This window comes from Ahaetulla prasina, chromosome 1, assembly GCF_028640845.1.
Source record: "Ahaetulla prasina isolate Xishuangbanna chromosome 1, ASM2864084v1, whole genome shotgun sequence".
Classification (NCBI taxonomy): domain Eukaryota; kingdom Metazoa; phylum Chordata; class Lepidosauria; order Squamata; family Colubridae; genus Ahaetulla; species Ahaetulla prasina.
This window is the reverse complement of record NC_080539.1, coordinates 295439452-295451999: the sequence shown is the minus strand read 5'-3', so window position 1 is coordinate 295451999 and position 12548 is coordinate 295439452. Positions and strand designations below refer to the sequence as shown.

General features: G+C 38.3%; 1 protein-coding gene across 1 annotated transcript in view; it reads right to left on the bottom strand.

Moving 5' to 3' along the window:
• CREB3L1 (cAMP responsive element binding protein 3 like 1) overlaps positions 1-12548 on the bottom strand; it is a 98934-nt gene that overhangs the window by 43908 nt on the left and 42478 nt on the right. The window contains exons 2-3 of the mRNA XM_058161745.1: positions 8065-8293; positions 706-866 (exon numbers count right to left, since the gene is read on the bottom strand). Coding sequence (XP_058017728.1) covers positions 706-866; positions 8065-8293 — 390 coding nt within the window. The remainder of the gene's footprint in view (positions 1-705; positions 867-8064; positions 8294-12548) is intronic.

Below are 12548 nucleotides of genomic sequence, written 5' to 3'. Positions count from 1 at the left end.
CTTTTCTTTCTTTTTTACTGCTTCTGTTCTTTATTTGTGTTGTAAAACTTGAATAAAAAATATAAGGAAAGAAAAGCATCTTTGAAATGTCACCAGCAGAAATATTTATATTTTTACAAAATAACAAAAATAAAGAGATGCATTTCAAACAGAAAAATATCTCTTCCTTTGCAAAATCACTAGCAAAGGATGAAAAAGTTAGTTCAATCATCCACATGTATTGAAGAATAACTCCTAATGTCCCCATGCTGCCTGATAGTAATGGGAATTGATCAAATGTATAATTGCAACATATTATATAGAACATTAGAAGTTGCCTCTTCTGAGAAACTGGCCACCTTGTAATTTTTCCACTTATGCTGATCACTAACAATCCTGTCTACTGTTTGGACTAGCATCTCTAATAAGTAAGTATAGTTCCCACAAAGTCTGCCATTTCTGAATCAGGATCGAAAGCACTCTACCTAATTATCCTTCGATTGCCCACTTTTCTCTCTACGCTGTCACTTTTTAAAATGTGATTATTTTGAATCAGCAGTGATTAAAACAAAGAATAATTAGGCACGTTTTTCTTATTTTTATTTTCCACCTTGTAGCAGCCTTTCTATTTAGAATGAAAGATGAAGAAATCATTTTTTAAAATGGCCACATTGTCAGGTCCTGATGCTCAGATCATGCCAGCTATTCTTGGTGCAACGAACTCACCTCTTTGGGGACTGGCGACCTTTGCAGTGGGTTAAGATTCATCATGGGAATTGCATGAGTTGGCAGCTGAGTTTCAGGTATTTCTGGCACCATGTTCTGCTCCTGCTTCACCATGATGGAACATAGCTTATGCTGGAGTGTCCACATACCATTTTCCAATTCTGAGAAAAGAAGCACATCACAGTCAAGTCATACTAGTGCTGTGCATGAGAAGCACTGTACCATATACCGTCTTTTCCTGAAAATAAGACCCTGTCTTATATTTTTTGAACCCCAAAATAAGTGCTTGGCCTTATTTTCGGGGAGGTCTTATTATTTTGGGGCGTGTGGAGCAAGATGAGGCTCCTCTTGCCGTCTTACCTGATTTCCAGCTCTGTCTCCCTAACTCTAACCAGAGGAAATGGCGGGGACTGGCTGCGCATGCGTTTAAATATTTTCGGGGAGGGCTTATTATCGGGGGGGGTGTTATTTTAGCGCATGCACTCAAAAGCCCAATTGGGCTTATTATCAGGGGATGTTTTATTTTAAGGGAAACAGGGTGTGCTCCTCCACAAGAGAAGTAAACCTGAAGGAAAAAGGAGTTTAGAGCTAGGAAGTACAATAAGCTTTTCTTTGTTTCAGAACAGAAAATATATTCTATTAAACTCTAGTACAGGGATATGCTACATTTTCCAGGCCAAAGACCACATTAAAGCCTTGCCCAGAACAGCCTAGTCACTTTAGGCATTGTGCTTCAATTTTAAACAATTTTAGAGGTTTTTTTTAAAAAAAGAAATGGAAAAATTCTGCAAGATCACAAAATCTTACCAGACTTCACCAGCCTTACCTGAAGTGTCACAAGACCTCAAAAAAGAGCTTGATTAAATCCAACCGCACAATATTTAAACTTTTTTAAAAGGCTGATATCACACAAGACGGTTGGTCTCTCCTATATGAATCTGCTCTGTCAGGGTATTCTGTCCTATACTGGCTTATAAAATAAGTATGTTTGTAGATTGACACCAGAAGTTTCTTTAAAACAAGGATGGACAATAGTTTTTCAGTTTCCAGCAGGTTTAACCTTTTTTTTTTTTTGCATGATTCTAGAAAGCCAGGGTGAAGTATTAAGGATGGAAATAACAACATTTGACTTCCGAGAAGCATTTTGCTCTCAACACATCCTTATTGTCCTATTTTAAACCCAAAAATAGTTGTGTTTATTTTGCTTCCAAACTTCAGCAGTAACAGCTTAGTCTGTTTTCAGCACTTTCGGAGTTTAAGGGCAGGAATGTGAATATTTCATTATTTAAAGAATTTCTGGTCCTGTTTTCATTCTTATTTTAAGTTGAATGTGAACTGCTCCAATTCAGTCATTTTTGCCATCCACTTAGGTAGATGGTCTCAGGATATTCCATATGGTCTCAGGATATTCTAGGACTACAAATGGAATATGTGAACAGGTTCCTATGGGTTTGAGGAATTCACCGCTGTATTAAGAGAGAAAAAGTTTAATGTTGCTATCAGCCTGGAAATACTTTCCTCAAAAGAGTAGAAATCCATAAAGCAACTCTTATGCAGTTGAGACAGTTCTTCATTTGGATGTACAGTATAAACTATTCTGGAAAGTATAATTTAAGAAAACTAAACAAGTTCAGAGGATAGCATAAAGGTAACTGAACATTACATAGGACAAGAGCAATATAGGAAAAGGTAAAATAATTAAGGTTAATTTGGATAAAAGACAATGCATGCTTGGCTGTTACATACAGTCATGTGAAAAAATAAGTACATCTTCTTTGAATAATGTTGCAAAGAAGAGTGGGCCAAAATGCCTTCACAACGATCTGAGAGACTGATAAAAAAATTGATTACTTCAAATTTTATTACTGCTAAAAATGGTTCTAGGGTGTACTTACTTTTTCACACATGGCTTCTCCATTTTGACTTTTTTGTTGTAAAATAAATGATGACATGGTATATAGCATGTCATATGTTGTTCATCTGAGGTTGTATTTACCTACTTTTAAGAACTGCCAAGGACCAGATGATTTTTACTATGTCCTGATGCACAAAACCATAGTCTCATAGAACTTTTTCCCCCCACATGACTGTAGAAGATTGTATTGTTAAACCAAGGCAGGTCAGAGCTTAAAGTTTATAGGAAACTGGATTTTGGCTGAATGTAAGGAGCAAGTGCATGATGATAAGAGCAAAGGAAACAAATGGTTATGGTTAATATACATTTGAGAAACTATATTCACCTACTCTGACTTTTGTCCAAGAATCAAGAGAATGCAAGATATATCAAGCAGAGGAAAATCTGCCACAGGGGTTAAGTTGTAGGTATAAAGTCTGAAAAGTTATGGCAAGACAATACTCTGAGAAAGCCTTTTTAATGGATATATAATTATATAAACTCAGAAAGGATTTCCCAAAAAAGATTATAGCTCCAAAGGGTGATAAAATGACTATCTGATCCTATGTTGGGGAAGTTTAGAGTTCTGGCTTGAGCAATTTCCTACACACCCAGAGAGAAAGAGAGGGAGGGAGGGAGAGAGAGATTTAAATTCAAAACATTTTGTGCCCAAAGTTCAAAACAGATTGTTTCTATCATTCTGTTTTGAGCTTAAAACAGTCCCATTTCCAGCTCAAAATGTCTATTTCAAATCTGAATCAGAACTCTTTCAAAGTTCCAAATATTTCCGGGATGGTCAGAATAATCCTTTCCCGAGTTGAGAGGCTTGTTCTGAATTTGAAGCAGAATATATTGAGCTCAGTTTTTTTTCTGCTTCAAAACAGTTTGGTTCGTCCTGTTACATAGTCAAATATTTTGGGGATGGGAATGAGGGTTGTGAGAGTGTGTGTGTGTGCATGCAGTAAATGGTATTATTATAGCTATTAGAGAGCCTTTAATTCTCTCTGCAGAGAGCTGCATAAGGTCACTGAAGAGAGAGCAACTGTCAGAGAAAGCTGTATTTTTCCATCCCTCCTTCATTCTGCCCTTTCCCAGATTTCTCAATCTCCATTCTTCTGTGCTGTTGCTCACAGCCATGACACAGTTCTTGTCATGCTCTAAAGAATGGCATTCCACTATGAAGCAGCTGGCGTGATGCTTCTAAAAGATGCAAGGCACTTTCCATCTCTAGTTTTACTGGTAGCTTCTACCTCCCTAGTCAACTCTTTGGCTTAGAAAGGGAAGGATTTGGGAAGATTTTGTACTAAGCACAGGGCCATGGAGAAAAATGAGCAAGAAGCATTTATATTAAGATCTAGAAAACTTTACAATAAAATGAAGAAATACTCATAATTAGCACCTGGGTATATAAACAGCACACCGCATCATTTTCGTTGCAAATAACCATATTTACAGAATGTTAGGTGTGAAGAAAAACCAAGAGCAGGAACAGGAGGAAGGTGAAGGGGAGGAGGAATGGAATATCCAGAAACAAGCACTAGTGCTCCAATGCTCCTTAGCCTTACTAAAATATATCTATTCTAGATATTGAGGGGGTTTTGGAGAGTAACTGTCCTCCCTCATCTATAGTCTGAGGTGAGATAGTTAAGTAACAGTTCTACAAGGAGGCAGGATATCACTCTGGAGCAAGACCAAACAAGAATGACCTATGAAAAAAATTCTACTGCTTTCTCTTCATGTCTGGCAGCACTCAGCCAGGATAATCCCTGACCACTGTGGGGAAACTTATTCCCTGCTTTTATGGTTTTCTAGCTTTTTTGAAAAGAAAGGCCTTTCTTCTCTTTAGTATATACTGAATCTGTGCCATTTCCTTTTCGGGCTGACGGTTGTCCTTCAACCACTCGGACACCCACAGGGTCCCACAAATAACAGGATCCTCTGCTAGGATTGCTCTAAAAATATCCTGTCATCATGAATCATCCTAAAATGAATTGTTTTAAAAATAAGTTTTGAAATGACTGTGCCTCTCCATCTCCTGCAGAGAAATCTGCTGGTAAAAAAAAAAGCCCACTTAGGTCTCTACATGGGCCAATAAGCATTAACTGTAAGCAGTAGCTTTGATTCGGTCTACACCCAAAACAGAAGTATCAGGGAAGGTGCTGATTTTTTTGCATCCACACCCAACAATCTCAGGGTCCCTCTCAAAGGCCGCCCAGAGCTTGGCAGTGGGGAGAAGAGAGCAAGTTATTTTATTTAACGTCCTTTTTCAGTGTGAGTATTACAGAATTTTTCAGGGCAAAACACAGTCATTTGAGACTTAGTACATGGAGCTCAGCTTTATCTAATGGAGCAGGCCTGATTTTGAGGTTTAGACTACTGGGTTGGGAAGTACTCAAAATTCAAGGAGATAGACTGGCCTGAAGGATACAGGCCTTCAGGAGTCAAATAAGTTCCACCAACTTAGATGCTCCCCTGTGCCACACGGTCAGACAGAGAAATGATTTTTTCCCCCTAAAGACAATCCAGTTTAAGAAATGAGTATTTTAGCTTTAGCACTACTTGGAAAGCATAAGGATTTATGTAGGTTCTTCTTGTGAGCTGAGGAGAAAAGGGAAGGAAAGAAAATCTCTCCCTTTTTATCACACATGAAATTGTCTTCAGTGCTTATGCGCTAGTAAATTGAGTTAAACTGGCCATCCAATTTTCAGCCTATTGAGCAAGATTGATTGTAGACAAACACATCAGAATATAGCTATAGGCCAAGTGGACAGGGTCAATGCATTCCAAGCCTGCAATCCTTAAACCTGAAACTGGCATGGATTTGACTATGGTCCAAATTTCTCCTGTTCACAAATTAGAAGAGATCCATGGAAGAGGGAACAGAGGACAAAACTGGGGAAAGGAATTACAAGACTAGGAGACTCCTCAAGAATATATTCAGATTAGAAGTTCTCCATCCCTGATTTAAAGGGAAGAGAAGAAAAAATGATTTTTTTTTCCAGCGAGAATAATAAATTATCAGATTCATAGGCAGTAGGAATAATAATAACAACAGAACAGAAGAGACAGAACTGAAAAAAATCAGAAATACAAACACCTGCAAATAGAAGTAGAATGATTGTATTAAAAGAAAGCAAAGTTAGTAACGATAGTAATAGCTCCTTGGGTGGAATCCCAAAACATCTGGAGCACCACTTGAACGTCATTGGCATTCAAAATCACCACTACCAACTGCAAAAGGCAGTTTAGTTGGAAAAGCTTACATCCTGCAATGAAAACTTTAACACCATCAAACCGCATCTGCTATCCCAGGTCCTTGGGAAGGACTCCCTAGGTGGGTAAAAATGCCAATTCCAGTTTAAACATCTGGTTGAATGTGCATTGAACCATAATAATAACGTCCAGAAATAAATTGCTCCGTTCATATATAAATGTTACTATCATAAAGTTATTTCTTGCATTTAAACAAAATTTAGGTAGCTGCAAATGATATCTATTATTTTTGTTCCTAGTTTCTGTCTACAAAGAAGAACTCTTCCTGACTATGGCACTCTTTTATGAATATGGAGCACTTCTGCCACTGTAGGAGCATGCAGCTATGATTACGACTATCAGTAAAAATGCTTGATTGCACTTCTGCTGGTAGCTGTAATTTTACCACCAGAGCTTATGGGAGGCTTTTAAATGCAGAATGAATGGTGGCTTTGCTGCATGATTTTTTCTGTCATGGCAAATATTGCTATATATTCGTTTAGCAAAAGACCAAATGAATCTACATAGCAGCATATACTGAAAATGTGAATGCAGGAAGAGAATACTAGCAATTTCTCTTTACTAGGGGATGAGGCTAAGTGGATTTTTGTTGCTCTAGGACAGTGGTTCTCAACCTTTATAGTGCTGCGACCCTTTTAATACAATTCCCCACGATGTGGCGAACTCAACCGTAAAATTATTTTCATTTTGAATTTATCGCGCCTGAAGCCGTATTGGCTAGCGATCTGAACTGCTTGCAATTGCCTTGAGGACAGAGGCATTAAAGTGGAGACTCCTCCCCTATTAAGTTTATCGCGCCTGAAGCCCGATTAGGCTAGCAATTGGGAGTGATTGCAGCTGGCTTGAGAGGGAGACATCAGAGCAAAGATTTCTCTCTTTTTTAATTCATCGTGCCTGAAGCCGAATTCGGCTAGCGATTTGAAGAGCCTGCAGCTGGCTTGTGGAGTCAACCATTGGAGCGTGATTCTTCAACTCGCAAGTATACTTCCCATATTTCCAATGGTCTTAGGTGACCCCTGGCAAATCGTCATTCGACCCCCAACGGGGTCATGACCCACAGGTTGAGAACCGCTGCTCTAGGACTTGTGATAGCTCACCTGGCTCATGGTTTTGTGTGGGGACAATCGTAGATCAGTTTCAAACTCTTCAAAGATTGAGGAATGGAAAGAGTGGATAGAGGGAACCAGAAACAAATTGAAATTAGTTCCCCAAGGGAACTAATTTATTTAGCATTGTTCAGTTAAAAAAAAAAACTCTTTGGCAAAGAACACTGCTTTAAAATATCTACAGTAATGTTGTGTGAATAATGAGAAGTAGTGAGAGGTCAGTTTCCTGGACAATATCCAGGACTCAAATAATCAGTTATATTAAATGACTGTAAGACAGTAAGCATTCTCCTCTTTTAAAACAGCGGGTTATTGGCTCTTTGCTGTGACTCATAAGGCCAAAACCCATGTTTTGTCTGTTTTTTGAAGACCTGATGAGAAATTAAAGGTCAACTCTAGTATTTTTTTTATATCAGAGCTCTGCTTTATTTTGAAAAACCCTCTATTTCACTTTCCTCCAATTATTCCTGCTTTCAACAAAGGAGACTAGAAAAAAGTGAGCTTTAATTTCTAATTTCAGCTTGTTCACATGTGTATCACAGTCCTATGCATGTTTCTTCAAGGGTATGCTTTACTGTACTCAGTTGGATTCACTTCCTAAGAAGCATGTTTAAATAGTATAGTTTTATTCTATTATTCCCTCTCCCCCACCCCCGTTTCTTGAACTATCCCTTATTTGGGATAGTTCACTCATCTCTCCCAGATAGCTTATGGGGCTTCCTGATTATACATTCCGAAGAGAGAGAATGTGGCAGGCAGATAAAATCTATATATGTTTTCGGTTTGGCTTGACTCTTTTTTCTATTTCCAATAGCTAACTGAATAATGTCAGCTGTCTTTATCGTTAGATGATTCAAATCAATTAAAAATGGGTTAGATTAATTGGCTGGAACCAATTTTAACTCTGGGCCCCTTTTAATGACACAGGAAACAGGGGCAGTTTGCTAGCAGCAGATTGCCTGCTTTCAAGAGAAACAGCTCTTTGGAAGAGACACAGATTGGACCTGCTTGTGACAGTATCTATCACATCAGCAGAGGATACGCTGCAGTTTAGGCATATGCTTCTGGATCCAGCTTTCTACTCACCGCTGGCATTTTCTTCTGTCTTGACAGGCATAAGAGGGCTCTGTGGAGCAGAGTCTCCACTCAGGGAGTAGCTGTGCTCTGCCTGGATGCCAGGAGTGGGAGGATCCAGATCCATGTCCAGCAAAGGGTTCTTCTCCACCAGCATGGGGTCATCAAAGAAGCTGTTGAACAGTTCATTGGAAAAGTCCTCCATGTTCTCAGAGAAGTGGTCAAAGCTCTCAGAGAAATGCTGAGAAAGGAAAGAAAAGTGTGAACTGCATCATCTCCATGAGAGACTAGAGGGCCTTCTACTAAAATGTATCCCAAGCCAGATACATTTGGATCAGCCAAATCATTTGGATCAGAAACAACTATATTCATCTTTTATTGTTTCTGTTTTCACAGCTTCAGAAGAAACTAACCAGCCAAAATCCACAATGAAGTACATGCCTGGCCATTTTCTTCACCTTAATTTAATACATTTTATTCTCTTTGTATTCTATCTTTTCCTACAAGAAGCTATTGAAATGCATTAATTGGAACATCAGAATTACAGGTTTGAAGTATATTACTTTCTTCTCACTTTGAAGCCTTCTAAACATATTTCTTTACAACTCTCATCATCTTCACTAGTATGTACACTGTTGGTGTTCATTTTTCAAACTATCAAAGCATCTTTATAAGGTTTCTGTGTAGTGACAATGATCAAAGGCATATGCACCTAAATTATTTTTTTATAAAATGCAGTTGAGGTATTTTGATGTTCTCATAAATAACTATGAAATTAAATTTGTTATATAAACCTTCTCATAGTTTGAGGGTGGAACATTATTTATCATGAAAAGAGATGTTATGGATTACTGTGAAACATATCCTTCCACTGCCTTTTCTTCTATACAGCATATCCATTTGTGGAAAGTTTGCCATATAATACTGTGGGGAAACCTTGGCAGAAACTCATGTACCACGGCACTGATATTTATTCAAAATACTGTTCAGTATTAATACAGTACAAAGGTTTGTTTTATAATGTAATCCAATTCTATGTATCCTCAGTGCAGAGCATTGTAACTTTAGAAGCAGAGCGAACGGTAGAGTCATGAGCATCTTATCATATATGTTTACAACAAAAGCACATGCTACAAGTCACAGTAAAGTAGTGATACTTGTACAAGACATAAGAAGTCATACTTCTGGTTCAAATCATACTTTACAAAAAATTGCATCCATTTCATGCACATCACTATAGCTATGTAGGACTGCAACTGCTGTGTGAGCAGTACAATTCCATTTAAATTCAGTGAGTCCAGATTTATTTTCCTTTCATTTTATACTGTTTGCTTTTTACACACACACAAATCTATTGCATGTTTATTTTCACAGGTAAGTAAGATTCGAATTTAATTATAAATTTTGTAGTAATTCATAGCTGTGCATCTACATAGATGTATAGTGAAAATCGCCTTCAGGGAAATCTGTCAATTTTCTCTTGGCACAATCCATTTTCTCCAGATAAAAAATGAAGATGAGCGAAAATACTTTAAAAATCAGTCTAGACACACCCACTACTAAAATTTACATTATTGCTTGAATGAAATACATATTCATTTAGACCACAAGAAAACTAGAGTCTTTGAAAAAGGTGACATAGAAGTTTAACAGAGAATGTCTGTGGAGATTCTCAATCATCCAGGTCATAGTTGTCCGAAAGGTGCTATTCCAAAAGCCAACCAACTTGAAAACATTTTGCTTCTCATCCAAGAAGCTTCTTCAGTTTAAAAGAGAATACAGGAAAAGAAATAAATATTACCAGCTGAATGGGAAGTGGACTATATTGAGTGGACCAAATTACAAGGAAAGAAAACTACTAGTGTAAATTAAGCCCCTCTCCACAATCTTCCTTGTAGGGAGGAATAATCTAAACACATTTTTCTGTATCATGTTCCTTGTATCTAAAAATGGTATTCCAGACCATCCTGTGTGAATGATGTTTATTGCAGGAAACACTACTATAAACATTGATACTCCTTTCAGACTTAGCAGTTATGGAGATGATCTTTCAAAAGTTGTTTTGTCATCTTCCTTAGTTTTTTTTTCCTTCAAATATCTCACTAGGATATATTTCTTAATCTTTTGCGATTTAAAATATGTTTCCATTATCTCTTCACACAGTGACTAAGTTCTTCCTCACATTCTGCTGAAAATTGTAACCCCTCCTATTTTGCTCACAGCAAAACAGACTCAGCTTTCATGTAAGAAACAACAATGCTATATCCAAATACTATATCCAAAATCAATCCATCCATTAATCTTTAAATAATGCAAAACCTGAGGAACTTAAAAACAAATACTATATGTTACAAATAGGGACACAGAGACAACAGGAAGCCATCTCTGGATGCATGTGAGTCCCAAGACCAACTATTTCTGTTCATTTTTTATATAGCGATACATTTAAATGAATGTAAAGAAATTCAACCAAATAAAAATGTGCTATTTTTTAATTTCTGTGAGGCTTCTAATAATTGTTTGAGCACAAAGTTAGCTAATATCTGCAAATATCTGGCATGTTGACAATATTTAACTTGATTTAGTCATACCTCAGTGATTGAATAACTCGCATCCAATAAATCAGAACAGTGGTTTTAATATATAGTAGCAACTTCCAGTTCTGCTTTTTTGTTTTTTGTTTGTAAAATCTAGTCTTCAAAATTTTTTTTAACATCTTGAAGTGAATCTGAATTCTTATTTGGTAGATAGACTGGAAGAAATGCATTCTAAAGAATATTTGTCCCTTTGCAAAGGAAAATGGGTAGTATTAAAATCCTGTCCACTGGGAAAAAATTCTGAAGCGCTAATAGAATCACCCACCTACATTTTACTAGGACATAATGCAGGTTTGGTACATAGATTTGGCCAGAAAGCTAAATTAGTCATGAGCCAGGTGGAGCAACATACAATAAGAAATCAAACTTGTTTTTTCAAATTACATTATTATTATTTATTATTATTATTTATTTATTTGTATCCCAACTTTATTGTTTTTACTAATAACTCAAGGTGGCAAATATATTCTACATACTTTCCTCCTATTTTCCCCACAATAACCCTGTGGGGTGGGTTGGGCTAAGAGAAAGTGATTGGCTCAAGGTCATTCAGCTGGCTTTCATCCTAAAGTAGGACTAGAACTTAAGGACTCCTGGATTCTATACCAGCACCTTAACCACTAGACCAGGGATGTCAAACTCGATTTCACTGAAGGCCGCATCAGGTTGTGTTTGACGTTGGGGGACTGGGGTAGGTGTGGCCAGAGTGGGTGTGGCCAGGGTGAGCGTGGCCAGCTTGACATTACTCATGTCAGGAGTGCCTGTGGTGTCCGAGTGCTCTGCCTGCGAAAACAGACTCCCAATCTCCATTTTCGGCTGGGACAGCCTCCTGCAACCCTCTGCCAGAGAAAAGCTCTGTTTTTGCTGGCAGAGGGTTGCAGGAGGCCATCCCAGTTGAAAAGAACGATTGGGAGCCGTTTTTGCTGGCAGAGGCACTGTGGGCCAGTCTTTCGCTGTTTCCAGGGCAGCCCTGTGCGCCAGATCTAAGCACCCCGTGGGCCGGATCTGGCCCACAGGCCTTGAGTTTGACACCCCTGCATTAGACTAAACTGGTTCTCATATTTGTCAATGAGATTACTGCAAAAAATTCCCTTTCACTTTGATGTCTGGAAAACAAAAGGAACTAAACTGTCTTCTTGCATCTTTATGCTTCCTCTTCTCCTCCATATTCACTGAAGCTCCAATTTCATCAATATTCCTATGAAATGCTAGTTAAGAGATGTCCTTGTGGTTTGGATGTCATTCCTTATCTATGGTGGGGAGGAAGGAACTCTAAGTAGCATTGCCTTTCATCTCTTAACTCCATCTTTGTTTTTCCATTCTCTTTCTTTTACAAACATACCAGTGGTGAACTCCTCTGCAGATTGTCACCAGTTCGCTGCCCGCGCATGCACAGTGCATGCCAAAAGCACGGTGCATGCATGCATGCGCAATGCACACCAAAAGCCTGCTGTTCAGACGCACATGCGCAGTGCACGTCAAAAGCATGCTGTACACGCATGCACATTGCATATCAAATGCGCGCTTCACAAGGGAAAAGGAGGCTTGGGAAGGTAAGTAGAACAGTGGGGTGGGGAACAGCTGTGCCACACGATTTAGCTTCACTAGAAAGCAGGATGTAGGATACCCAAACCAGTAGCTTTTTAACTACTGGTTTTCCCGAACCAGTAGCTTTTTTTTTTTTACTACCGATTCGCCCAAACCAGTGCGAACCGGTAGCATTTCACCCCAATATATACTCTTGCACACATACAAAACATAAGAAAAGAGTTGGGATTCTTTCATTTTAGGATGCCTTTTAAATGATGTTGTTAGGAGCTCTTCCCTACAAATGTCATAAACATGGCTTTGGGGAATCCAGGAAAAAGATCTTCTAAGTATGTTTAAGCAGCCAAATGA